Source organism: Manis pentadactyla, chromosome 13 (genome assembly GCF_030020395.1).
Source record: "Manis pentadactyla isolate mManPen7 chromosome 13, mManPen7.hap1, whole genome shotgun sequence".
Lineage (NCBI taxonomy): Eukaryota > Metazoa > Chordata > Mammalia > Pholidota > Manidae > Manis > Manis pentadactyla.
Window position 1 is genome coordinate 1,409,946 of NC_080031.1, and position 27,661 is coordinate 1,437,606.

The 27,661-nt window shown below is 53.9% G+C and overlaps 1 protein-coding gene across 2 annotated transcripts in view; it reads left to right on the forward strand.

Moving 5' to 3' along the window:
* Positions 1 to 27,158, forward strand: part of TTC12 (tetratricopeptide repeat domain 12) — a 34,229-nt gene extending 7,071 nt beyond the window's left edge. For both annotated transcript variants that reach the window (XM_036919777.2, XM_036919776.2), the window contains exons 4-22: positions 91 to 112; positions 706 to 783; positions 1,502 to 1,623; positions 5,732 to 5,791; positions 6,788 to 6,859; positions 9,526 to 9,586; positions 10,003 to 10,191; positions 11,191 to 11,260; positions 12,062 to 12,150; positions 13,208 to 13,376; positions 17,547 to 17,639; positions 18,586 to 18,646; positions 19,349 to 19,486; positions 20,006 to 20,104; positions 20,589 to 20,657; positions 22,997 to 23,095; positions 24,269 to 24,368; positions 25,194 to 25,419; positions 26,016 to 27,158. In XM_036919777.2, coding sequence (XP_036775672.2) covers positions 91 to 112; positions 706 to 783; positions 1,502 to 1,623; positions 5,732 to 5,791; positions 6,788 to 6,859; positions 9,526 to 9,586; positions 10,003 to 10,191; positions 11,191 to 11,260; positions 12,062 to 12,150; positions 13,208 to 13,376; positions 17,547 to 17,639; positions 18,586 to 18,646; positions 19,349 to 19,486; positions 20,006 to 20,104; positions 20,589 to 20,657; positions 22,997 to 23,095; positions 24,269 to 24,368; positions 25,194 to 25,419; positions 26,016 to 26,091 — 1,893 coding nt within the window. In that variant the 3' untranslated portion in view covers positions 26,092 to 27,158. The remainder of the gene's footprint in view (positions 1 to 90; positions 113 to 705; positions 784 to 1,501; positions 1,624 to 5,731; positions 5,792 to 6,787; positions 6,860 to 9,525; positions 9,587 to 10,002; positions 10,192 to 11,190; positions 11,261 to 12,061; positions 12,151 to 13,207; positions 13,377 to 17,546; positions 17,640 to 18,585; positions 18,647 to 19,348; positions 19,487 to 20,005; positions 20,105 to 20,588; positions 20,658 to 22,996; positions 23,096 to 24,268; positions 24,369 to 25,193; positions 25,420 to 26,015) is intronic.
* Positions 27,159 to 27,661: the final 503 nt, after the last annotated feature.

Here is a 27,661-nt window from a genome sequence, read left to right on the forward strand (position 1 = left end):
ATTAATCTGTCTTTTGGGTCTGTATATGTATGAATCAGAGTGGTTTATGAGATTTGTTTTTTTGTTTTTATGATAACCTGTGCCCTGCAGGATGCAGATGAAATCAACCCAGGTAAGTATGGCATCTCTTCCAAACCGGTATTATTTATTTAAGATCAGTGTTTACTGATTATAGCTTCCAGACCCTTAAATTATAGCGTCTGGGCTTACAAACAAGCCATGGACAAACACCTGCTGATCACCCAACTCTGTTGCCAGTGGTCAGAGGGAACAGCAGTCAGATGTTTTTCTCTGTTTTCTCCTGGCCAATCTTTGTAACTGAATTCAGTTATTCTGTAACATCCAGTTTGTCTTAGCTGCTCAAGGGATCCAGATAGTTTTTGCTGCTCAGCTCAGAAGCTCATTATGCCAAATGGAACAAAAAAGTCTGTCTTCAAAGAAAGACACTTTTAAAAGGCATAATTCAGATTTGAAGCACAGACAGTCATCATCACACAGACTACCATTTAATGTCAAATTAAGAAAATGTCATTTTGGTTGCCTCAGAATGTGTGTGTGTGTGTGTGTGCGTGCGCGTACACATGTGTATGCATGAGAAATGTGGCTCTAAAACTCTACAGTAGCCTTCTTCTGAATTTGAGCTAAAGAGCTGATTATACTATTTGGATTTTTTCTTTTTAATATTTGTAACTACTCTGCTGTTAGAAGCCTTCTTGGCATCTGTGGAGAAGGACGCAAAAGCGCGTGCCCAGAGAAGAAGGGAGAACCAAGCCTTGGCCTGTGGTAACCGCCAGCCTCCACCTTCCAGTGGCTGGGAGGGTCCTTGCGAGGTGTGGGGGGTTCATGATGGGCCTGGGGCTGTGGGACCTGAAACTATGGGTGGTCTGTCCTCAAAAGTAGGGAGTGGGACGCAGCCCCCAGTCAGCCTCCAATAAAACCTCCTCCTGAAGCAGACGGGTGGGTTTAGCAGATGACCGTGAACAGCACCGACAGTGCCTGGGAAGCAGGCAGTGGGGGAGGGGCCAGTGGCTGCGGCGTAGATGAAGGAGTAAAAAAGAAGAAAACAAGATTCCAAAGATATAAGAAGGGGGAAGAAAAATAGAGAAGAAAGATAGGGTAGTGTCTGGGCAAGATAGGGTAGCGTGTGGGTGGGGAAGTTACACACAGCAGAAGAATGCTTTCAACATGCATTTTCTACCACCCGGTGGTACGTTTGCCCATCTGAACGGTTCTCTTGACCCTCTTTAGGAGACATTGAAAGCAGAGACTTGTCTTTTGTGGCAATCTTGCAGAGGTTCTGACCCTTAGGGCAGAAATACTTACTTTTCCTGAGAAACTACCTAGAAGACCCTGTAATGTCACAGAGAGAAACAAATGGCAGTGCCTTTGGATGGGTGGAAGATGCATCCTTCAAAATCGAGGTGGAAAGGAGGGGAATGAAATCTGGAGGCATTTTCCTGGCGGTGGGGAAGCGCTCACCGTGTGACTCGTATTCTCCTAGCCCTGAAGGACAAGGGGAACGAAGCGTTTGCCAAAGGCGACTACGAATCGGCCGTCCTGCGCTACAGCGAGGGTTTGGAGAAGCTGAAGGACATGAGGGTGCTGTACACCAACCGAGCCCAGGTCAGTGGGCTGGGTGTCCCCCGGGCCTTCTCCGGGAGCCTAGCCACTCGGCTTGCGAAGTCAGGGCACCACCGGCCCCGCTGGCCCCGCGGTGTCCTGGTGGACCTTGACAGCTGGCTCTGCCGGGCTGTGGGTGAGCTGATTTATGTGGAACATTTGCCAGTTTCCAGTTTCAGTCTGCCGACTTGAAATGCTTGAGGGAGCCTTGGGGAGAGCTATGCACCCCCAGCTCCCCACAGCGCAGGTCAGCTCCAGCGTCCCTGGCGGCCGGCCTGGTGGGATGAGCGCCCCGTGAGACCTTGGTGGTCTGCCGCTGCTGGGCGCTGGCAATCTGGACTTCCCAGGGCCGCTCTCCTGTTAATTTCATGCTCTTCACATCACTCCCTGCCTGACTTGAGATTCTGGGACTGGGGTAGACTGGATAGCTGGTGCACCTAGAGCCATTTCCTCAGAAATCTTGGGTTTCTGAAGTCCCTGATACCTCAGTTTTTTATATTACGGACAAGTGCAGCTTCCTGGAATGCAAGGTAAAATCCGCCACCCGGATGCTTGTTACCTACTGCTTAAAGAAGCAACGTGGTTGATGGTTCTCAGCTGAAACGAAAAGGCTCCCGGTGGCCTCCTTACCTTTGCAAAGCACTTGAGCTGAGTGTGGGGAACTGTGTGTGGCTCAGGCCTGAAGCGCTGCAGAGCCACAGACATGATCATCCGAAGGCGAGGACATGTCAGCAGCACCCTGTGAGACGAACTTGACACCAGGTCATTTACAAGAGGGAGAGAAGGCAGGAGAGACCTCGTCTGCTCCAATTTCTGTAACTCAGGCTAAGAATGTCTTGCTCTGCTTTGTTGAGGGAGTGTTAAAAGAAACAGAATGTGAGGAGGCCAGAAAGTCTGGGAAGTGGCAGTGATTTAATGATAAACACACCCAAGCCCAGCATAACCTCATTAGTTGAGCAGTTTGGGTAAGTCCAGCAGGGGGAGGTGTCCTCTCCCCAGCCCCGTTTGTGAGGAAAAAGTGTCATAAGGGAGTGAATAGCCAAGTAAAACGGCCAGAGGCTGACTGAGCAGCGCACACTATCACCCTAACAAGACTGTATGGACTTTTTGAGGGCAAAAACTGCCTTATACTTTCCCCTCACTCTTTATTTATAACAGGCGTTCAAAAAATCTTTGTTAGGTTACATAACACTGGAGGCATAATAAATCCATTTAAGGGAATTAGGTTTCTCCTGACACTTCAAAAGAAATATTTAAATGCAAACAATTAAAATAATAATTACAGTTCCATTTTATTTATTCCCAAACTTGGTCTCCAGAACATTTTACCTGCTGATACCTGTTCATTCTTGTTACTGTGAAGTTATTTGAAAGCAGTGAAATTGAATTGTGTTTAGTGTTCTGTAACTCAGATGGCCTGTACCCTGATCCATCAAAATGAGTTGTATTTTTGCTGTATTCAAGGTTAAGTAGCCCTTTGATTGGTTCTGGAGAATCACATTAAGAGTGACAGTGGATAAAAATAAGCAAATGCAAGGAAAAGCTTTGGGCAAGCAGTTTTTCCCACCCAGAGAGAAAGCTTATTCAGAGGCAAATAAATGCACAATGTGCTGCCTGGTCTTACAGATCATGTGAACCACTGAGTGTTTTTTAAATCTCTCCCCTGTTTGCATGCAGAGTTAGAAAACACTTAATAAGGACCTCTGAAGTGAGTGTTGCTGCTTGCTAGAGACAAAACCTACCCTTTCATCACTGTTTTCCTCCTGGAGCTAATGTTATGATCAATTACTGGTGTAATTTAGATAAATCGGGGGTTTAATTGCCATTTGGAAAAGTAGCTCCTTTTAGTGTGGAAAAGCAAAATAGAAGGGGAAAGTTATAGGGTGTTATATCTAAGCCTTAAGAAAAACAAAAGAGAAAAAAAGGTTGTGTAGAGAAATTGCTGAAGCCTGTGCAGGCTTTTCTGGAGTCTGTGTGTGTCCTGAATAACAGTGTCATGCTGCCGGCGTCTGGGAGACTGGCTGCCCCTCACATGCTGGGACTTCGGAATGAAAGCCCCAGCCTGGGGGGGAGGATGTGCCTTACAGAACAGCGGCCCCAAGAGCCGCCTCTTCAGTCAGAATCCAACCCAGGGCAGCACGTCACAGCAGAGTCTCTGTTGGTGCAGAGCCGCGCCGCAGAGGCGCCCGGGCTGGCTGTCGCCTGCTCCCTCCTCACTTGGGTGCGATGCTCAGGTGCTCCGTGGGTTACAGCACTGACCCCATAGTGGCTTTCCCTGTAACTGTCTCATCAGAATGTCACAGTGCCCTTGCAGTTTTGGTGACAGGCAGACCCACACATGGCATGGCCCTATTACAGGTGACTGATGGGGCCCTGGGAGAGCCACGTGTGCCCCTGGGGCCTGATTTTCCTGTTGTGCCGTGGGGTCATCATTGCTGCTGCCCAGGGAACTGTCCAAAAGAAGAGTCCACTTAGTGCAACTAGACAGGAGCTCACTGCCCGCCTGCCATGCCCAGCAGTGGTGCCAAGGGCCTGGGGCCCTTGGGGTGCTGGCACAGCCTTCCACCTGTTTAGGTGCCCCCAGTCCTCTGAAGCTATACATGAACTAAATCCAGTGTAGTTTGAATAGCTCCCCGAATTCTGAGTTGATTCTTGATTTTTCAAGATTTTCTCCCATTCTAGGGGATCCTGAAAGAGTGCCCCAGCATTCGGCACTGGGGGCTCGTAGTGACAGTCTGACTGCAAGTCCTTTCTGTGGCCCATCTTGCTGTGCTTGTGAGGGGAGAGGCCCAACTTTCCCTTCTATGGCTCTTGGTGACAGATTTATTCAGATACAAATGACAGAACACCCAGTTCACCCACTCCAAGGGTCCAAGGGTGGAAGTCAGAGGCTGTAGTCTGTCCACAGAGGGGAGCGACCGTCACCACAGTCAGCTTAGGACACTGTCGTTCCCCTGAGAAGAAACCCCACACTCTCCAAGTAGCCACCCCCATCCTCCCATCTGTACCCCCCAGCCCTGGGCAACCTCTAAGCTACTTTCTGTCTCTCTACATCTGCCTAGCTGGACATTCCATATACATGAAATCATATAATATTTTTCCCTTTGTGTCTGCCTTCTTTCATTCAACATGTTCTCAAGGGCACTCATGAATATGTATTATGTACTTCAGTCCTTTTAATTGCCAAATAATAATCCATTGTATGGATGGACCACATTTTATTTATCCACTCACCAGTTGATGGACATCTGAGTTGTTTCTACTTTATGGCTTTTGTTGCAGGGAACATCTGTTGTACAAGTTTGTGTGAACACACGTTAGGGTCCCCTCAGGTATCCCCCCAGGAGCAGCTGGGCCGTGTGGTCCCTCTGTTTACCCTCTTGAGGAGCTGCCAGACTGTCTTCCAAAGTGGCTGCAGCATTTGACACCCCCAGCTGGGCGTCAGGGGTCGATTTCTTGACATTCTCACCAACACTTGTTACTATTGCTTTGATTCCTTATCACTCGGTTTCCTTCTGGAATATTCACAGCCAGGTAGACTCCAGAGGCCTTGTAGATGTGGTTAGTGTGCTGGGTACATCCTTGGCCTCTCCGGCTGCCTCTCTGCCCTGCCCTGTTCCCAAGGGTCTGGTCTCTGCCGACGGACCCTTTGACTTCCTAGCTTCCATTCGGGTTCTGCCGGTGAGGCCAGAAGGAAGGAGAGAGTGGGCTTGGGGTGCTGACTCTGCCCCAGGCCCCCGTCCCTGTCCAGCTGCGCCCTCCGTGAAGCTGTCCTCTCCCGCGTCGATGACGGCCCCTCCTGCTGCCCCTTCAGCGCTAGCGGTGATAATGGTACCACTGTCGCCAGCCTTGGGTTTCTGTGACGTCCCTGTCAGCTTCCTAAGCTCTGCCTCATCTGTTTGGGAACGTCACGTTAAATGACTAGTCCTTTGTTAAACTCCCCTCAGCTGCCCAGTGTGCGTTCCTGCGGTTCCTGCTGGGACTTGACTGTACAGGGGGAGGACCCAGCCACTTCTCATCCCCCTCCCACCGGCCAGCGCCCTTTCCGTGTTAACTGAAGACTGCTTGCCGCAGAGTTGTGTGGGAATATGAGCTCTTTGTGTCCATGCAGGCGTATATAAAGCTCGGGGACTACCAGAAGGCGCTGGCGGACTGCGACTGGGCTCTGAAGGTGAGGTTTCCCTCCCACGTGGTGGACTGGGTCGAAGCTGCAGCAACGGCGCCTCCTGTTGTGTCACCTGGTGCTGCCCCGTTTTACATGCGTTTCCTCCTCGTGGCAGCCCGTGGCGGAGACGTGATTATGAGTCAGGGGAGAAGCAGACCAGGGATTCCCCCCAGGACTTTCTAGACCCCTGAGTTACACGCCTAACCTCTTATCCAAGCCCTGAAGGGCATTCGACCTGGCGGTATGCCCTGTACATAAAAGGGGTTCAGTTAATTACCTGGATGCTTTAAATCATAGTTTATATTTTTGTGCCAAATCATTCCCTCTGGAGTTAGAATGATTAGGGGCAGGCAGGTGCAGAGCCTCCTGTGCAAACAGTATAGTCTCAGCTGAAAGTCTGAATCCTGCCTTTCAAAGGGGCATCCCACCTGATTTTAAGTGAGAAGAATATAAGGTCCCAATGTATATGTTGTGGTTTATTTTAGTTTATAGGGAAATTTGCCAGGCCCACTAAGAAGTAATGGTAACTTCAGCTGTTTACCTATAGTGAATTTTCCTCTTTACTGATAAAGCTTGGCTGCACACTCACATCACCTGGAGAGCTTAAAAATGTTATTGATGCCTGGGCCTTACCCCAAAGTATAATTTAATTGATGTGTGGTTCAGGATTTTTATAAGCATCCCAGGTGACTCTGATGTTCAGCCAAGGTCAAGAGCTGTTCTCATCTAAGGGCTTCTGGTCTGTTTCCTGATTGAGGTCTCCTTAAGTGGAAATGAAAACTGGTGAGTATCATTAATCAGTTTGATGACTCATTTGCACATCCAAGCCCTTTGTAGGCACCAATTATTTTGGTCACAGATGCAGAGAAAAGTTTTAATTGTCAACTCTGGTCGATGTCCTGAGAACCAAAGCTGTTTTCACTCTACTCGCTGGGCGGCTAGAGGAGAGCTGATGACCTCAGATCTTCTGAAACATCTGATCAGCCATTCTCTTTCATGCAGTGTGATGAAAAATGCACAAAAGCATATTTCCACATGGGAAAAGCCCACCTGGCCCTGAGGAACTACGGTGGGGTAAGTTCTTAGAGGGACGTGGGCGGCATGTTTGACCACAGTGGGGCTTCAGGTCGTCTTAGAGGAAAGCCACGTTCCTCGAGGTGATTGGATATCGATCCACCTTTTAGTGTTTTCCGGGTAGATCTTAGCGCCTTGGGGAGCATGTTGTGTGTCATCTAGCACAGCCCCACCGGCTTTAGGAACCCTTCTGCAGTATCTCCTGTCAGTGCTTGTTCAGCCCCAGGAGGAGCGTCTCCAGAGGGAAAAGACACAGGCAAAGAGATGGAAAAAAATTCCCTTGTAATCTCTTCCCCCAGAAGCAACCGTGCAGATAGATAGATATACACACCCAGGTATCATATATTGTTAATTGCAGCTTTATTGAGAGAGAATTCACATTCCCAACAATTCATCTGTGGAAAGTGTACGATTCGGTGTTTTTCATGTATTCAGAGTTGCACCACACTCACCACAGTCAATTTTGGAACATTTTTGTCAACTACCAAAAGTCTTATACCCACTAGCAGTCACTCCCCTTTCCCTCCAGCCCCTCTCAAACCTAAGCTACCACTAATCTATTCTAGCCTTCTCGTGTACATGGGGTTACATAATCTGTGGTCTTGTGTGACTGCCTCTCACTGAGAGTGTCTGCAGCCTCATGCACAGTGTGATGCATGTCGGCCTCCGTCCCTTGCTTGCTGAGTAATACTCTGCCGCATGGACACACCACACTGTTTCCATGCATCAGTAATGCCACTGGGTCGTCCCACTTTGGGCCCCTGTGAGCAGCAGGCACAGATCTGTGTGTACGTGTTCGCAGTGCTCTTGAGTGTGTACTGAGGAGTGGGGCTGCCGGGCCCCGTGGTAACCGTATAACCTTGGGAGGAGCGGTGAGGGTGTTTCTGTTCTCCACCCAAGAATCTGGATGCTTGTCGTTGTCTGTGGGCGTAGCCGTCCCAGGGCGGGTGGCACGGTGTGTCCTTGTGGTTGTGACTTGTATTTCCCTGGTGGCTAATGTTGAGCATATTTTCCTGTGCTTATTGGCCGTTTGTATATTTTCTCTGGAGAAGTATCTCTTCAGATCCTTTGCAGAGCTACTCATTAGGTTGCCTTTCTACACTGAGTGACAGTACTACGTATTTTATGTATTTTCTGGATACCAGGGGTAGCTAGAGTGGAGCGGGCAAGGAGGGGAGTGATAGATGAGGTCGGGCAGGTGGTGGGGTGCACGGGGCGGGCCCCCCAGGGCCTGGCAGGCTTCTGAAGGACCCGGCTTGTCCTCTACGTGAGCTGGCACCATCTCAGCAGAGCCGGGAGGATTTTGAGTAAAGGAGGGAAGAGATCTGACCCATGTGTTACAGAAGCTCCCGCCATGCTGAGAGCACATCTGGGCGAGGGAAGAAGGGGGCCGGTCGGAAGGCTCTCTGAGGGGTGGCGGCTTGGACCAGGTTGGGGTGAGGGAGGTGCTGGGAAGGGAGGGGACACTGGCTGCGTGCTGACGGTGGGGCCTGGAGGAACTGCCGATAGGTGAGCTCTCGGGTGAGAGGAAGTCGGGTCTGGGGTCCCCGTGCCACTCCTCTGGGCGCACAAACCACAATGCCATTGACCAGAGGGCTTCAGCAAAGAAGCATTTATTTCTCAGAGTCTGAGAGCTAGAAAGTCCACAATCTAGACACCAGATCCACTGCCTGGTGAGGGCCTGCTTCCCAGTATGCGGGCAGCTGACGGGGTGAGGGGGCTCTCTGGGGTCTCTTGGATAAGGGCACTGATCTCACTCACGAGGGGTCCCCCCCATGACTTGATCACCCCCCAAAGTCCCCATCTCCAAAGCATCATACTGGGGTCGGGTTTCAACCCATGGATGCGGTGGGGGTCACGGCCACCCCGTTTGGTGTGTGCGCTCTGTCCTGTGGCACTTCTCTGTCTCACTGTGGTGCTTTCCCTTCAGTTCTTAACCCGAAGCTTCTGGAGGAGCCCCGAGCATCCAGCGCAGCTCAGCGCTGCTCTTGCTGTTTTGTTCAGTTTGTTCCCAGGCTTTTCCTCTCCGGGCCTGGTCACGTCACGCCCCAGGTGGCTCTTGAGGTCCCGAGGACCCTGCCGCCCTGAACCCACATCAGCCTGCGAGCCAGGATCTTTCTCTTTCCGGAAACTCTCCAGACGTTTGCTCAGAGGGAGCCCCGACTCCCGGCTTTTCCAGCCGACTCACGGGGCCAGTGAACGTTTGCAGCAGTGCCTCCGGCAGGCAGCTCTCCTGGCCTGTGCCCAAGCCCCTGTCGACAGTGTCTCTGGCTTCATGATTTCCACACCTTCTGTGGCCTATCTCGCGGGCAGCCGCCTGCTCTCTCAGTGCAAATGTCACGTCTAAGTTTCCCGTTTGCTTTAGGATTATTCCTATCCCAGCCAGGCGTGGTCCGCAGGGATCAGGACTGGGGGTTTTCCGTCAGAGGCTGTATCAGACAGCACCACTTTAAAAGGTGAATTTTGAAATAATAGCCATTGCCTCAGAGAAGCAGAGTCTCAGCGAAATGTCAGATGCACGTGGACGCCCCATGCCTGCCCCCTGCGCTGGAGCAGGCGGGGCTGAGAGGAGACAGTGAAGAAGCCAGGCCCTGGGACGCCCAGTGCCCCTCTCAGAACCGTCTTTACCCCCGGCCCCTCTCCAAGGCCTTCTCTCTATCTTCCAGGCTAGAGCGTGTTACCAGAGAATCTCAGAAATAAACCCCCAACTGCAGACACAGGTGGAAGGTGAGCCTTTTGCTGCTGGCGTCCGTGTTGATCCCACTCCCCTTCGGGCCCTGGACCTGCGGCGCCTGCCATGCTTCCTCCGCGCTTGGCCGCGAAGCCCAGCCTTGCCTCGCACGCTGTCTGCTTCCCTGTGTCAGCAGGCCGCCTCCTCCTCTTCCCTCTGTTCTCCCACCAAATCTCTGCCCTCCTCCCTTCGTCCACCGTCTCCTTTAGAGCCTCTAGGCAGGGAATAATGTTGTCCGTGAATCTCCAAGATGGCCTAAGACTCTGGGTGTGGACTGCATAGAATCTCCCCTGCTGAAGACAAGACTGAATTGAATTTGTGCTCTACATCTCTCGACCTCCCTCCCTCAACAGAGGCCACTCCTTGTGCCGCAGTGACGGGTGTCAGCGTTTTTTCCCTCTTGCTTTGCTAGGTTACCTGAATCAAGTAGATCTTCGGGAGAAAGCAGACCTTCAAGAGAAGGAAGCCCTTGAAGTCCTGGATTCAGGAAAGGGCACAGCCGTGACGACCAAGAGTCTCCTGGACGCTCTCTCCAAACCGGACCAGAACCCCTTGTTCTACGCGGGGGGGACTGAGATCCTGGCTGACCTGATGCAGGACCGTAAGCCAGAGATGTGTGTGCCCTCAGGGGGCAGACAATCCCCGCCTCCCTTCCTCCCGCAAATATTGATTGAAGATCTACTGTAATGCCCACAGCAGGAGCGCCCAAGAAGTACACCCACCCAGCCCAGCTCCACCCTCTCTTCAGAGCGTGGGTACCCCAACAGAAACACCACACACACACAGCGACACAAACACGCGACACCCTCATTCCCCATGCGCTTGCATCGCGCACCGCACGCACACAGCATGCGCTCACATATACCTACTCGTGTCGCACACGGCACACTCAGAGACGGCAGGCACACACCCAGGCTCCCCCCGTCGGCGCTGACACCCCCCACACCCCAACACTTCACCCCCACCAACCGTAGGGGAGTCCTGTAGGATAAACCACCAGGTTCTCTCCCGTCACTTAAGGACCGCCTAGGACGTCAGTTTCAGAGCGGACATCAGCTGTGGCCCCTGTAGTGAGAGCCACGCTGCTCTCTCTCACCGGGTCCTGTGGACTCTGCTACCAGGGCTTGAACCATCTTTGTGCCTCAGCGATGGGATGTTTGTACAGATAGATGGAGTCTCTGACTTCCCTTTACTGTACAGTGGAGGTACTCGGATACCCGTCAGTACTTTCTTGGAGATAATAGGTTCCTCTCTAGAGCCTGGAAACAGCTTCGAAATAAAGATTTCAGAACAGATGGATATGCCGGTTCTTCCCCGAGGGTAGGCTGCCCCTGGAGTCCCTAAAGGCCACAAAAGCTGAGCTGTCACCCGTGGGGCTGCCCAGGCAGCTCTCCTGTGCACAGGATGGCCTGCCCCCGTCACTCCATCACGTGGCTGATGACAGGTGTAGGGCTCAGAATGTGCAGGTCTTTGTTTCTGCCCAAACTGTTAATTCGGTGACCTCCGTATTGGGTTTCTTATGATCAACCAGCTCCATTAGAGCTGGACATCAGCCAGACAGTCCAGGAGTCTGACGTGATTTTCTGTGAATTTGTTTCAGGCACAGAACGTACTTTATTTAGAATACACAATGGATTCAGTATCATCGGTGAGAATGAGGTCACAAGAAGGTAGGGATGTCTGTGAAGACAGCCAGCCTCAAAGCGGGGAGGGGCGCTGATCACACGGGCAGGACCTCCCTGCTCGGGGCCAGGGCCTCACAGATTAGGGACCCCTTGATGGGCGCAGAGCTGCCCCGTGAGCGCCCTTGGCTTCGAGCCCAGGTTGTTTGAGTCCCACCAGTCAGCAGCTGCCCGGAAGAGGCCAGCAGAGCCTCTCGGGACTCCATGCCCCTCAGAGCCGGAGAAATGGCCTTGCTTCCTGCTTTCCCTCCCATCTTTGGGAGATTTCTGTGTGTTCTTTGCCTGTCTTGGGGTTTGCCAATCATGTCAGGAAAGAGATCAGCTGGGTCCTGGCTGATCCTATTTATAATTCCATCTGAAGAAAGGCCCATTTGGTAGGAGGTGGTTTGCTAAATATATTATTTTATTTCTAGTTCAGTTGTTCAGGTACAGTTCCTGAAGCCTAGGACACTGATGCAGGCTGACATATCTGCGTGTGTGAGGAGGTGCATGACCCTCGGTGGCCGGCTGGCCCACCACAGCCATCGGTCGTGGTGTGGCCCTCAATCACCAGTGGCCCCGGCTCACCACCCTCCCTCCATGCAGCCCTGACGTGCTCAGCCCGCATCCTCACCCAGAGCTCTAAGCTCAGGCTTGGCAGCCCCTTGGGCCTGAGGGCCTGCAGCTCTGAGTCACAGAATTATTCTCTTAAGCCCACGTCTGAGGGGTCTAGAAGTGAAACAAAAACCCACTGAAAAGAAGATCAAGTCAGATTTCCATTTTAATACTGGTCTCCTTTGTCCATTTTAGGTGCTTGTCCACAGAAGCAAAAGATGCAGAGGAAGAGACAGTATGTGTGTCTGTTCTCAGGCTCTGGCAAGCAGTGTGCAGTGGGAATGGTAAGCCTGGGTTGTCACCACTAATCACCGTTAAGGACAGTCAGGGCACACCACGTGGCCCTGCCACCCAGGTGCTTGGTGCTCATGGGGCCTCATGACTTCTGTGCAGGTGGTGGGCAGACTGTATCTCGGGTCAATGAAACCCTGGTATGTCCAACTCAATAAATACAAAGCAGTTTTTTTTAAAGGAACAAGGAAACACTTTGAAGCAAGGATGTGGACCTAAGTCTGCAGTAGATGTTGAGTGGGAGAAAGAAGCCAGTCACAGGGCAGGGGGCATCAGATCTTTAACATCGTGCATAGGTGGCGTGAATCGCTCCTTTGGGGAATGGGCTATACCTCGAGAGGTCTGAGGGCAGGGGACTCACTACCAGCTTTCTAGTCCTGTGTCACTTCAGTTGTTTACAGTGAGCCACTTTTCCAATATAAGAAAAAATATAAACCCAAAATAAACTCTGCTGTGTTTCAGACATAGCCTCACCCGCTAGCCTGGACCTCTGCCCACCCTCAGACAGATTCATGCACCTGGTTGGACAATGAACTGGGTGCAAGGGGGCCAACCCAGGGCCTGCACGCTGGAGAAGTGCACCATCTAGGGAGGCGGTGTGCTCTCGTGTGCTTCCAGCTTTCGGGAAAGCCCTGAAGTGGGTGCTTGGGCCAGTGCATGGAAAGCATGGCCTAAAGATAGTCCACAGTTAAGCTGATTTCCCTCGCTGTCTTCACACCTCCAAATACCCCCACCACAGAGCTGTGACAAGATCCACGGGATAGCTGGCGGGTGAGCACCACCTGTGAGCTGGTGCCTGCAGGAACTCGGTCGATTCCCGGAAGGGTTTGGTGGGCCCTCCTCCTCCTTTCACTGCCGAGGACACTGAGGAGTGCTGGGTGACTGGGCTCGGGCGCCTGGACATGCAGGCCCGGCAGTCTAAGGTCCCTGCTCTTCCACTCGGGGTCCTGCCTCTGATGAGGGGAGAGTTGGGCCTCCCACTGGGACGGGAGACTGGGCTGGTCCCGCTGCTATCACCATCTGCACAAGGCGGGCATCCGTGTCTTGCAGAGGAAAACCAGTGCCTGCTTGTGGGACACCCCGTCATTGGCGGACTGCTGCCCACGCTCTTGGCCTCCAGCGTCCTGGCCGTCCGGTGGCAGAGCCTGGCCCTGCTGCTGCAGCTCACCCAGACAGAGCATGGGCGGGCCCTGATCGTCAGCCACCTTGACCTGACCCGGTAAGGCTCTGCTGGCAGGCCCTCCCTGCCACATGCCCGATTGCCTCCTGCAAGGGGGGGCTGTCTGCGTCCCTTCGCCCGTCTCTGACCAAGAGGCACAGCCGACTTCATGAAGGATTGGAGGAGCCTTTGGAGGGAGCTCTCATGCCTGAGGACCTAGGGGCTGACTCCTGTCCTGACTTAGGGCCACGGCGTCTCCCCCCGAGGCTCGGTTCCCTCCTGCAGATACTGCCGCGGGGCTGAGGGCAGCCAGAACCAAACGGGAGGCCGGCTTTGACGTGGGCCATGTGCTTCTGCCTGGCCAGCCCCCCACCCCGTCCTGACTCCCCTTCCGTTGAGGTGATGCTGTCTGCCCTTTCTGGAGCAAGTGAGTGTAAACCAAACACACCTTGAGCACCATTGCTTGTAGGTTTAGATGGGAGGAGAAGAATGGGCCTCCTCCTAAGCACACTTCATAAGAAAGTTCCCAAACCACAGTGATTCTGTTCTGTGCTTTTCAGTCTAAAGATTACTAGTTTGAACATGTGAAATTGCCATTTTTAATATAAAAAAAGGTTGCATGTTGGCATTTTCATGTGGTCCAGCCTAATAGCAACAGTAGCAATGACAGCAGCTGCTCGATGCGTCTCTCATGCATGATCTGAAAGCAGAGCCGGCTTCTGATTTTTTCACTGCCTCATTTTCCCTCAGCCTGGCAGGCAGGCGGGAGAATCGACGTCACCCCATTTCACAGGTGGGGCAGGAGAAGCTGTGGCCAGTGACCGAGGGAACAGCCCCCGGCTGCCTCCACGCCCGAGGCCCGGCTCCTACTCTGTTCCCAGTGAGAAAAGCAGCCAGATCTTTTTCCTGGACCAGGCTGAGCGCGTCAGCCCCAGCCCCGTGTGGGTGAGGCAGCCTGTGGGGTGTGGAGGCAGGGCAGGTGTGACGCCATGGCCACAGCCCAGGCGCAGCCTCCGTGGCCCACAGGAAAGGCCCTGCCAGCCCCGGAGCCCAGCGTGCACAGCAGAGGCCTTGGGGGCAGAGTCCCGTCCCCGGGTGATGGCAGTCATTTCCCTGGCACCCCCACCGCATGTGTTTCCATTGATTTTGGTCTCTTTGGGTAAATGGAGCTGTAGTTACCATACGCTTTCCCCCAAGCTATCTTTGAATTGCTTGAGTTTCAATTTGAATTTTTCCAGTGTCTTGGAGAGTGGCCCTTTCGGCTGCCTGCTCTCTTCAGACAGTCCAAGACACCTCCACTTCCTACCCTTAGGCCCCCTGTTCTTGTGAATGTCCACTCCAGTTAAACCAGAAAGAGAGAGAATGTGTTCTCCGAAGGGGAACGAGATGGTTTGAGGCAGGACAGGGCTGCACACAGGTCCCGTGACCCTCACAGAGAGAGAGGCACACAAATCACATTCCCCCCAAAATGCTTTTCTCCAAAGTTGGAGGGACAAATGTGCACTGACAGGAACCAGGTGAGGCCCAGTATCACTTTGTGGCAAGTGCTAGGTTTTTAGGGTCAAGCAGCCATGAGCCCAGATCCTCTGCTTGTCTTCCTGCGAGTGTGACCCAGGGATTCCTCAGGCCCGACGGGCCCCAGCGCCTCATCTTCAGTGCAGATTTGTAGAATATTTGACCAAGAGAAGCTGGTCTGGTTTCTCACATAAAAAAAAGACTGAAGATGGCAACAGCTGGTTCATTGGCTTAAATCTGTCGGGTCCAGGCCTCTGTCCTATTGGCCTTCCCTCCTGAGCACGTGGGGCTGCCGCAGCCCAGGCAGCGCTGGCTGGGTCTGTTCCTCTTGTCAGGAGAGGCTGCTGCTTACTTCTCTGTGGTCGGCATTAGGTCTCATGCCACCCGGGTGGGGAAGATGGTTCCGGCTTCAGCCTAGAGCCGGGCCGGGTAGAAGGGGGAGAGCAGGCTGCCTGCGGGACCGGCCCGCCGACAGCGCCGGGCACAGCAAAGAGCGCAGCTGACGGGCCTGACGCGTGCTGCGGACTCGGTGGTCAGCTCATGGCCACTTTTCTCACTTCAGGGTCTGTTGCTCAGGGTCCTGATGGTGTTGAAAGTGCATCTGTTTGTTACACTAGAGCATTTTCTGACCCGTGGTCACCTACAGGGACAGCTGCTTGTCAGCTGAGCAGAAAATCTACCACAAAAAAGGGCAACGAGAAGGAGCAAAAAGGGATGCCCTGGCCTCTCCGGTGAGGAGTCTAGTGAGGACGTGTATTTTGTCACGTGGAGAAGGAGCCTCATTGTTACGTCTCCCAGGGCAAAAACCAAGCTGGGCTTAGACTGCCGGCTGCCCGTCTGTGTTCTTCAGGTTCACCAGCGTTCATCTTCAAGACCAGAGAAAATGGGTTTAAACCAGTGAGGGAAAAATCTGGACTAAAACAAATGGTTTCTGACAGCAGGGCCACTTCTGAGCAAGTTGGGGGTCCTCAGGAACTTGTGGTTACCCAGGACCATGGGGACAGCCTGGCCCTTGGCCCCTTGGGGGCACCCCATATGGCCTGTGCACGGTGCCCCCCAGGGAATATCCCGCTGTCGTTAGTTCTCCCTTTGTTGGGACGGGCGCTGTAACAGCTGGTGGGCCGGGACGCTCCCCAGCTAAGGGCAGGGGTTGGAGCCCACTTGCCAAGGCAGCCTGTCCCGTCGCGGGCGGTTCTCGTTGGTGGGAAATCATCTCCTCCCGCCGAGCACAAACTGCCCGGCCCACTCTGGGCCACCCGCACGGAGGGCCCGGGCCAGGCTGGCAGAGGCCTGCAGCACGTGTCGGGTCTCACCTCCCGGAGCTGAGACAGCTGCAGACCCTCATCTTTTCCCGGTTAGGCGTCCTGGCCGTTCCTCGGGGGCTTGGACCTCTGGGCCCCTCCTAGAACAAGCTGCTGACTGCATCCAGTCCCACAACTGGCTGACTGGAGCCCAGACTCCTAAGTGCCCAATTTGACGGGCTCTGTTTTGTCCTTGTTACTGCCCTGGGCATTTAGGCCTTATGGTCACTACACTCTTTGTGAAACTCCACACAGCTGGGGCTGTCCAGACCTTCCCGGCCACTCTGCCCCCAGCTTTTCCTTCTCGGTTCCCTTCACAAGCTCCCGCTGTGCTGTCACCTCCAGGTCATACCTTTGGGATTGTCGTGTGTTCTACCCGGGATGCCCAGCTCCAGTACCCACGTGCCTGACATGGGCCTGCGAGCTCCTTAGAGCTGGGGTATTGCCTTGTTTCATCATCGGGCGCCCCCAGCACCCACCACATTGCCTGTCCCATGGCCCATGCTCAGGAAGATCATTGATTGAATGAACAACTAGCCGACCCCATGCCTTCAAGTACATCTGAAACGTCACCTGCTCTTTGGAGCCTTCTTCACCTCCAGCCACCCACACCTCCTGCATGTGGATCTGCGCCCACTTCGCATGTGTCTGCTGCCAATCACCTAACACGCGTGCCGTGGAGGGGACCAGGATCTCGGCCAGCACCCGGCACCGAGCCCACCGCTCAGCACACCAGGCGCTCTGTGCGGGATGGCTGGCCGGACCTGCTTCTGGTGGTGGGCAGCCCACGGCGGCAGTAGCTTCTTTTGGCAGCTGCACTGGACTATTTGTTCACACTGAGTTTACAGTAGGCTACAAACCCTTAAATCTTTTGCGTGTGACCCAGTTATGAGCCAGGTGTCTCAATTCTGTTACCTAGGTAGAATTTTCAGTTCTAAGTGGAGGACTTTGAATTTAACCCTATTAAGTTCATCTGATATATTCAGCAGCCTGTCAAAATCTTATTAAATCTTTATTCCATCCCCCACCTCATTAGTGGTTCCTCCACTTTAGTCGTCAGCAGATTAGAAAGCGTGTCATTTAAATGTTATGTGATTGAACTTGGCTGAGCCAGAGTCACACAGCCGAGGGACCACGCGTTCCTTCTAAGCTGACGTCCGATGATCAGTGGACTTTGGTTAAAACTGTTCAGCCCTCTGAAGCTTGACATTGAATGGTGGGGCCCTTCCCGTAGGAGAGCACCTCTCTCTGGGGTGGGCAAGGGGCTGGGCTTCCTGGGAGGGCGCGGCAAGGCCGCCCTTTCAGCTGGCTTCCCCTGGATGCTGACTCCTGCCTGGTCTTGCAAAGTGTCCTCGCTGGGGAAGCTGTCAGTTGGAAGACAGTCCACTCTCACGTTATTATGGTTTTTTTGCAGATTGTTGGAGGCCCTGGTGTCATTTCTTGATTTCTCAGATAAGAAGGCCATTTCAGCCATGGAGCTGCTCACAGACTTGGCTGTGGAAGAAAGGTAATTTTAATTTCCAGAAATTGATGTTTCTTCTTCAACTTTTGTGAAACTGTCCGATCTTTTAAAATGTGCAGTAGCCAGGGAGGCTTGGCCAACTGAGCATCACAAGAGTCCCTGAGTAGGAGGGCCCCTGCCTTCCAGGAGGGTGTAGTCAGCGATTCCCATCCCCCTGGGCGCCGGGCACCCAGTGAGACAGCACCTCTCACAGTAAGCGAGCCTGCCATGTTTTCCCCTTGATCAGTGCCCGGCTGGCCTGCCCGGCCAGTGTGTGTGAGTTAGAGACGGCACAGGGAAAGGTAGCCGCCGCTGAGTGGTCGGTGGCACTCGTTAGAGTAACCATCCCCTGCTCCTTTCTTTTCCAGCTTAGTTGTTGGGGAAGACAGTAAAGGTCTTCAGAATTCTTAAGTTTGTTTTTTTCTAAGAGCATCCTATATTTTTCAGTTTCCTCACAAACTGTAGGCTGTTCCCCTTAGGAGCAGCCACACAGCGAGAAGGAGCTGCGTGTGCTCAGAGGCAGGCCACTGGCACAGGCGGGCGTGTGTAAAGGCTGCTCTAGCTTGTGGGGAGGCGTATGCGTCTGGGGCTCCCCACGACTGTAGGGAGTCCTGCTTGCGTGGCGCACAGCATGTGGACTCAGAGCAAAGCAGCGGGGTGGGGGCCGGGCACTGCTGATCATTTGGGAGCAGCCTAGGGGGTCCACCCACTCCCGGGCACAAGAGCTGCCAGCTGAGATCTGCTGTAACATCGGAGGTGATTCTCCAGACTTAGAAAGACTGAGGCCACATGCATCCCCAGAGACGTTTTTTGGTTGAGATGAAATCATCCACTCGTACGCTGCCAACCACACGGCCCAGAGCTGCGCTGTCTGCTCCGTACCCAAGGCGCTGTATCCACGTTGTAGCCCGTGCGAGGTACAGAGAAATCATGGCTGGTGTCTTCCCAACAGGTTCCAAGTCTGGTTCCAGGCCCACCTTCCAGGGGTTCTCCCGGCCCTCACGGGCGTCCTGGTGAGCAGCCCCCATTTCTGTCCCCTGTGACAGACCCCTCGGGCGTGGACAGAGCTGTTCAACCGCAGCTTACGCTCAGGACCCATGCTAACTTTCAGGCTGACTATCATTTACTCACAGCTGGGATTTAAATAATGCTTAGCTATTAAAACCACAGTCAGGACAGATGGAGGTGAGGCTTAGACGGGTGTGGACTGCGCCTCCGGAGGAATGAGGGTTTGTCAGCTCCACCCCCAAGCCCCACACGGTGGCGTATGCAGCCCTGTCCCCTGAGAGGTAGTCACCTTGTCAGGACAAGTGTGGTGATTTGCACCAAGGTGGAAAATGGCAAGCTGGGGAGTCCTAGGAGAGGTGCCGTGGCTAGACCCTGACCCAGTGAGCCAAAGAATTTTGGGGGGACCTGAGACAGCAGACCCACACCTTGATATTGCACACATGGGAATGGGAGCTCTGAGAAGGGCAGGAATTGCCGAGCTCTTCCAGCTGGCTGGGGGCATCGCTGGGATTCAGTGCCCCCATCCCAGGCTTTCAGGCTCTCCCCCTGTGTGCCCCACCCCATGGCCAGTGCGACCCCCCGGATGCCCTGTGTGGTGGAATGCTCTCTGGTTCCCAGGCACCTTGGGGGGTGAGGGGTGCCCCGAGATGACTCGGGTGTCACGTGTCTGCTCTCTGCAGACATGGTTTCTCCTGATTCTTTTGCAGAAGAGAGACCCCAGGGCAGCCAATGCCGTAGCTCTGTGCCAGTGCATCGCCATCCTGGGCGTCCTCAGTGCCAAGCCCGCTGTCCGGAGTCAGATGGCCGCCTCGGAGGAGTTCGGGGAAGCCTGCTTGGGCCTCATGGTGTTTAGCTTTTCTGTAACGTTGGTCTTTTATCTGCTTTAGGAACATTGGCTTCTTCTTAATTGTCTGGCTTTTCCAAAAAGTCTGCTGGAGGTGCTGGAGCCAGGGGCTTCCCCCTCTGTGACCATAGACCCTATGGGCGGCTGACCCTAAGGAGCCCTCCGGCTCATGCCTCATCCGTCCTGGAGACGTCTGAAGGGGTTTTGGGTGGAGTTGCTTGACTACCCATTTCAGTAGCTCACTCTTCAGTTTAAACACAGGACCAGGCCGAGGCACGGTCACATGGCAGAGGGACCAGGCCAAGCCAGGACACATGGCAGAGGCACCGGACTCCTTGCGTGTCTCCTGTGCTGACACGTGATTCATGGGAATGGCCTCGGGTCTTCCCAGGCGACTTCGGTTCATGACGGTGACGGTTTAGGGAGCACGGGTGATGCTGAGGCCGCTGCCAGGGAGAAGACGTGAGCATGAGAAGAGGTAAGGCAGAGAGGTCACCGGTCACCTTGTTTTCTTCCCAAGGCCCGATGTGAGGAGGATGTGGACCTGTTCCGAGAGGTCGTGTACACGCTGCTGGGACTCATGATGAACTTGTGTCTTCAGCAGCCCCTTGTCTCTGAGGTACTCGTGGCATTCTTTTCTCCGTTTGGAACCTGGGGACAACCTAGACATACCCTGTCACGTGGGCCTTTTGCCAATTTTACAAAGAGAACAGAAGCACACAGACTCAAACGCTGGAGGTGGGAATGGGGAAAGCTGGGCAGCCACTCCAGCTCTGCTGAGGGGGCCGGTGAGGCACTCGGGCCTCATCAGGAAACCGACTGAGCGGGATGTGCCGAGCATGGCGCAGGCTCTGCACGTGCAAAGCCAGATAAGATGTGGCCCCCAGCCCCAGGCATTGCCCTGTACTGAGGGGAGACAGGCGTGGGAAGACACACGAGCAATAGAAGAAGGTTTCGTGAGGGAGACAGTGGACAGGGTATGGCGGTGGCGGGAAGGAGAGCGTCAGGCCTGTCTGCCAGCTCAGGGGCACTCCCCGGGGACTCTGGTCACCAGGACACTCCAGTCACCAGGACACCCGGGTCTCCTCTCCCCACGACCACAGGCCTGGGCCGCCGAGGCGAGCGGGAGGTGCACGCGCCTGCTGAGCAGCCGGGATGGAGGGATCCTCACGGTAAGCCTCCCCCAGAGAGAAGTCCAGGGTCAGCTTCCTTGTGTCGTCGTGCCAGGGGCCTTGGTTGGTCCCCCCACCCAGGGCCCATCTTCCCTAGAGTCTATGAGCCCAAGTTAAGAATCCCTTTTCGGTAGCTTTGGAATTTAACAGGTTATACGGTATCATCTACCTGATTTGTCCTTTCAAGATACCGGGTGTAAACTGGACAGGCCGAGTAATTTTCTTTAGAATCTCTTTTTCCATAATCAAAGGCCAGGCCTGTATTTCAAAGCCAGTGATCCTAGAGGGGTTTATGCAAGTGGCTTGGTCCCTGGAGATAGATGCTGAAATAAGTTCTTCTGTTTCTGACATTTGGGTAAGAAAACTGAGAAGTCGTACAGCTCCCAGTGAGTGCATCAGGAGAAGAATATTCTATTATTCAAGAGGCTGTTTGCCACCCTCCCAAGTTGTGCTTTTCCCTCACGTAGCAATTACTCCAACTTCGTAACCACCCCAACTTTGCGCTTGTTAGGTCAGGGCCCTAACGCCTAGAGAAACAGTTGGGGTCAGATCCAGGACAGGTGTGTGCATGTGAGACCACAGCCCTTCCAGGGTCACGGACCAGGCCCCGGCCCCAGGGTTATGATAAAGGTTCTGGGCAGAGCCATTGAGTCCTGTTGGGGCCAGCATGCCTGCATTTCCCTGAGGTCAGTTCAGACATCCCAGGGCAGAGGTCTCTCACCTGGACTCCAGGTATGTGTTGCAGGTTTTCAGGGTTCTTGGAACTCCCTGCATGCGTGTAGAAAATTCTGAGAGCACGTGCAGTGTCATGGGGGGCAACATAGCTCTCACCAGATCCCCAAAGAAGATCCATGTCCCCACAATCATAGGACCACTGTCCTAGGTGCTCGGGCTTTTCTGGATGGTCAGGCGCTAAAGCTAAGCCGACTCCAACTCTGAGCTGGCCCTGCAGGGACCCTCAGGCCCAATTTCCCTGGGACTCTGCACAGCCACGGTTACATGCTGAGCAGTGCGCTGAGCAGGGCAGCAGCTTCACCAGGGTTGTCTGGTCCTTCGATGGCGCACTCTCCCCGCTGTCTTGGGGCTGAGGACAGACCTGAAATGTCAAAGCAGCAACGGCGCAGCACCTGGAGGAAGCAGATTGGGAAAACAAGGTTGATAATGTGATAAATTCAAGTTTATCCCTTTTCCCCCCCGGAGACCTTATTAATGAGACTAAAGGATTAGGGGAAAAAAGGCAGAAACCCACACTGACAAAGTGAACAGGGAGGTCACCAATAGGCAGTCATTTTAATCAGTTTCTAGAAGGTGGAGAACAGCTGCACAAGTCATATTAACAAGGCAGGGCTGGAGCAAACTTAGGGCACAGATGGAGGACACATTGGGAAGGTGGCCAGTTCGCCTTGTGGTACCCTGGAGAAGATGGGGCCCTCAAAACAGCAGTACAAACAGAGCAGAAGTAAGAGATGGGGGTGCGTTAGAGATGGGGGCTGCATTTGGCAGCCAGGCATCTTCCTTCAAGCATAAAATTGGTTATTTTTCTCTGAAGGAATTGAAAGAGCAGAGAGAAAAATCTTAGCTTTCTGGCATTTGGGAGTAGCATCCCTCTACCTGTCAGTCAACAAATGCACCATAAACAAAGCACACCAAAACGTATTTTTATTATTTTTTTTATAAGTCTGACTGGGCAGCTAAGGGTCACCAGACATTTCAGAAAGCCATACACATGACCAAAAAAACTAAGGTAATCAGAAAAATTGACCTCAAAGAAATAGAGATACTAAAGCAAATAGAAGAAAAAATTAATAACTGTCATTTACATCCTCAGAAAGATTCAAGATAATGTTATAGCCATAAAACAGTAAGTTTGCTACTAAAAAAAAAATCAGACTTGGAAAATAAAGTAAATGAAGTCTCCCAGAAAGTAGAGCAAAAAGACAAAAATTCAGAAGAGATAAAGGAAAAGCTAAAAGACCCAGAGGATCAATCCGGGAAGTCACCCTTCTAATCAGGACCCTGATCTATCAGAGCGCTGCCGGGTGTCCAGGGCAAGGCTGTCTTACACAGTTGAGCTGGCTGGCCTGGTGCAAAGCTGGAATAAGTCGGCCCCTTACCAAGGGGCAGTGTTTTCAGCCCTTAAATCACCTGCCCAGTGGCTTCATAAAAAAGCACATCACTTATTATCTACTACTTGGCCATCAAGTATTTCACCATCAAGGTATGTATTCTGTTTCCAGTACTAACAATTGCTTTTGCCTCCCAAAGTACTTGTTTACTTTTAAACATCACAGCATTCCTGAAAGGAATGTTTAGTCTCCTTTACTTTCTGCTTCACTCAGAGAGCTGCAGGCGTCCTCAGCCGCACACTTACTTCTCCAACAATTGTTGAAGAGGCCCTAAGAGCCGGAGTGGTGAAGAAAATGATTAAATTCCTGAAGGTAAGATAACTTGATGGAATTTCCAGGAGTGTCATAATTTACTTGAGGACCAGAATTAAGGAGGGTTTTGTTCAGTTAAGATGCTAGATTTTCACCCCCACTAGATTTTAAACTTCGTGAATGAAGATTCTCTTCCACCTGCCCACCCAGACAGCACTTTGAAAAGATTGTTGAGCACAGACTGTTCATTACATATGTGCATGAAAACTGTTTACCACTCAAGCCTAACTTAAAAATGCCCTTGAAAATGGCCTGTCCTTGAAAAAGAGGCCTCTTATTTTGCTTATGTTTTCCTGCCCACGATGCTCTATCCAGCTGTCAGGAGAATGTTGATGTAACTCCAGCTGTGGGAATGTGCAGGGCAGCATGGCCATGTGACCGAAGCCTGCTCCATTCTCCCCCAGATGTGTCTGCAGTGAGTCTAAGCGGGTCAGCACAGCCGTTAGGTAGACTGACTGTAGGCGTGAGGTGGATTATCGGGCTGCCGCCTCTGGATCCTGCCTGTGATGTGAGTGCCCAGTGAGGCTCACTCACTCCTGTTGACACGATGGCCCCACAGGAGGAGGGCCAGGAAGCTCTACTGGGGGCGCTGCTGCAGCAGGGGCAGCGTTGAGGGGGTGGGACACTGGGTCTTAGTTTAGGCTGCCACTTGGCTGGTGACCATCATTCATCACAACTGGCTCTCGCCAGCCACGCAGAGCCTGCCGGTTGCATGCACACACACAGGCGTTGTGCATGCATAAGTGTACACGTGCATTTTAAAGAACCCACATTTGGGGACTTTAGGGGTTATGAGCGGACTATTGTCACCTCTTAGAATGTTGTAGGTTTGTGATGTTCCCCGTGCAGGTCTGTGAGCCTGACAGCCTGGGCGTGTCACCCCTCATCCTCAAATGCTGAAATGAAGGGCAGGACTTCTCCCCCGTTTCTGACAGCATCTTTCTCTTCTCAGCCACTCGCTCGGGAAGCCTCCCACAGGAGGTTCCCTGGTGTATGTGGCAGGCCTACTGCTGCACCGGCCGTGGGCTGGATTCGAGAGGACGTGAGAGATGCTCCCTCCTGGTCAGACCAGCCTGCTCACCAGGAAGGACTCGCCATTCTCAGCAGAACCCTGTTAGATGCCTGTGGTTTCTGGCATTGATTTTATGTTTCTGATTTCATTCTGAAACCTAGACGGGAGGCCAGACCGCATCTCGTTATGCCGTGAAGACACTAGCCATCTGCACAAGCAGTCATCATGAGGCACGAGAAGAAGTGATAAGATTGGATAAAAGTAAGTTGTAGCTTCATTGAGCGGAGCCTGCCTCCCAGAGGTCATCCATTCTGGACGCTGCAAAGGGAGCCATGGGCGGGAGGGAAGAGAGGCTTAGCGCGGTGCTGCTCACCCTCCCGGCCCTCGGCGATATGGACGAGGAGAGGGTCCGGAGCGCAGGGCCAGCCTTCCGCTCCACACCGGGAGCCTGTCCCTGCCGGACGCAGCTGCAAAGCAGCCCAGGTGTAACGGGCCAAGCTGGGAGCCGCCTCCTCTCACCAAGCAAACTGAAACTGTTCCTAAAGTGTTCTGCTCAGTCTGACCTAACCCAGGCTTTCCGCCTTCGGAGGGGAGGAAGCACCTTCGGCCTTCGGGGAAGAGCTGAATGTGAGCTGAGCCCTAGTCTAGTAGCTGAAAGTGGCTGCCATCGTTTGTAGCCCAGCTCCGAGCCGGGCCGCGCGCGAGTGTCCTTAACAGCCCCTCGGCGGCGCAGGGAACTGGGCCTCTCTTCTGGATCCCGCTCTTTGCTGCAGCCTCAGGGAGCGGGCCTGTGGCCTCCGACTCCAACTAGGTGCTGTCGGGTAGAGTGTGGGGGTGGAGAACAGGGACTGGGAGGGGAGTCCTGGCTGATGCACGGCACTCTTCACGCTGGGCCCTGCTCGGGGCGTCTCAGAAACGCCAGGCTCAGCAAGGAGCTGAGGGCGTTCAGAGCACCCTGCACATGCTTGCTGAATGGCTGAGTGACGTGTCCAAGCTCCCTGGGGAGACCAGTGTGTGTCCTCGTGGCCGTGGCCAGCCTCCGTGGGGATGTGGGTCACCGAGGCTGGCTCTCTCCCCTCCCTGCAGAGTTCCATGTGCTGACAAAGCTGCTTGGCACAGAGGATGAGGTCCTGGCGGGCAATGCAGCACTTTGCCTGGGGAACTGCATGGAGGTGCCGCAGGCCACCGCCTCCCTGTTGAAAACAGACATCGTGCAGGTCTTGTTGAAACTCGCGGGTGGCGACGCGCAGAAGACAGCTGTGCAGCTGAACGCGGGGATTGCCCTGAGCAAGCTGTGCATGGCTGAGCCGAGGTACACAGCGGCCAGCCTCCCAGCAGAAGGAGCCGGAGCAGCAGTGGGCCTGCCACATACACCCGGGGAACCTCCTGCGGGAGGCTTCCCGAGTGAGTGGCCCTCTGTCCTGCTCCAGCCCTGTCCTGATGTGCTCCAGTACCTCCTCCTTCCTGCCCCATGGTGCCCGCCTGTGGCTGAGCAGCAGAGCCCCAGCGCGGGGGTGGAGGGCTCTGTGGGCAGGGAGGGGCCCGGGCCTGCCCGGCTGCTTCTCTAGCAGCCTCAGCCCTCGACTCCCCGCTGGAGAAGGAGGGGCAGGCCCCCAGGATATCTGAGGGTTTCGCAAGTTCTGTCTTTTCAAGTGGAAGGAATGGATAAATTGTTTCTTCGGCAGAAAGCAAGGCACACTGGCTGGGATGAGAAAGCGGCCCCTGCTCGGGGTCCCCAGGAGCAAGGTCCCCTCGGGTCAGCCTGCCACGTCTACCGCCGGGCTTGGCGGGCCTCCCCTGTGGTCATCCAAGGGGCTTCCCCTTCACTCCTTCTGTCCAGCTTCTACCTGAGAAGGGCTGGCTCTGGGCGTGGCGTTTATGGCCCAGAGTCTGTGTTCTGATTGACAGGTTTGCTGCTCAACTGAGAGAGCTTCACGGGATAGAAATTCTGAACTCCACCACGAAGTACCTGCACGACCCCTGAGGGCCACGTGTCTGTGCAAGCTGTGGGTTCCTGTGCTCATAAAGACCTTCCAGATGTCCTCTCTGAACTGAACGTTGACTCTCAGATGCTTACGTGCTGGTTTCCCTGACAAGGGTGGGGGGCACTGGGCTGGCTCCTGCGTCGGGGATGCGATGGCTGCTCAACCTCACCGTGCATCCTTCAGACGTCCCTTCCTGTTCTGAGAGGCTGGATGCCAACAACTGGCAGACTGTCCTGTAAGCAGCGGGTCTGGATGCAAACTGATCATGCCAGCCGAGCCCCCTTCCTGCCCCTCCTGACTTCACTGCTGGCAACATGCTAGAATCATCAGGTTTTCCAGCCCTGGCATTTTCCAGCTCAGGAGTGCCAAGCGGCAGCCACAGCAGCAGCACAGAGCAGCTTCCTTAGCCCTGGCATGCCTGTGGCACGTGCTCCTGAGTCCCTCGGGTGGAGTGGTGGGTGGGGGCTCTCCTGGTGGGGGCCTGGTGCCGCCTGGGGAACCACTCCTGCAGGTGCCTCCTGGCATCTCCCTCCAGCCCATCCGAGGAGGCTGCAGGCACCTGCTCCATGGGCTGGGCCGTCCTGTGCTTGTGGCACCCGGGAGGGGTCTGCTGAGCTCTCAGGGGCAGACCTAGTTCCGTCCCAACACACCTTGCCCCATCAGCCACCCACAAAAGGTGCTGCTTCCATGCAGTTGCCCCAGGTCCCTCTAAAACTGACAGGCCACCTCTGGACCCCAAGTTCCTAGGTGAAAAGCCCAGTAAGTGGTGCGACTCCTCCGCTTCTCCGTGTGGGCACTGACCGTCTGGGGTGGAAGGCAGGCCGTGTGTGGTGGAGAGCGGCCAAGGGTCCCAGACCAAACTTGAGGCTTGTGGTCCCACCCTGCTGCCTGGCGGCTGGTGGCAGTGGGTGAGTCACTTACCCTCTCTTTGGTGGCTGCTTCTGGAAGAGCCAGAATAATACCTGTCAACCTTGTCTCCTGCATTGCTAGGAAGGGTAAATGAAGTCTTGGAGTAAAGGTACTCGAGGAATTATAATGTGCTTCACCAATACAAGATATTTCCAGATTCCGTCTTGAGGCTGGTGGGGTTGAGTCTGACATCAGCTGGGTTGGATTTGAGAGGCCTGGGATCGGGTAAAGCACATGTCCTTTAAGGCATCAGAGCCAGACATTCCCTGGACCACGTAGGGTAGGGAAGGAAATCCTCCTGTCCTTGGGAGGTTTGATTCAACACTCCCAAAGAAATGGTTCCTCACACGCAGTGTAGCCCTTGGCTTGAATGAAGAACTTTGCCCCTGAGACCAACTAGATGGCTGGCACTTTGTGGGGCTGGAAGGAAACCAGCGGCCGCAGACCCTCACTCTGGGATCGGTGTCCACATGGGGCTGCAGCAAGCTCACTGGAGCACTTTGCGATGGTGCCATAGCTCCGTCCTGGATGGCAGGCAAGTGGCGGCCATGGTAGAGGGGCCAGGACCCACCTGCTCATACCCATCACACAAACAAACACTGCAAGAGGCTCCTGAATGCAAAGGGAGGTGGCCTGATACTAAACAGAGTGCAGAGAAGA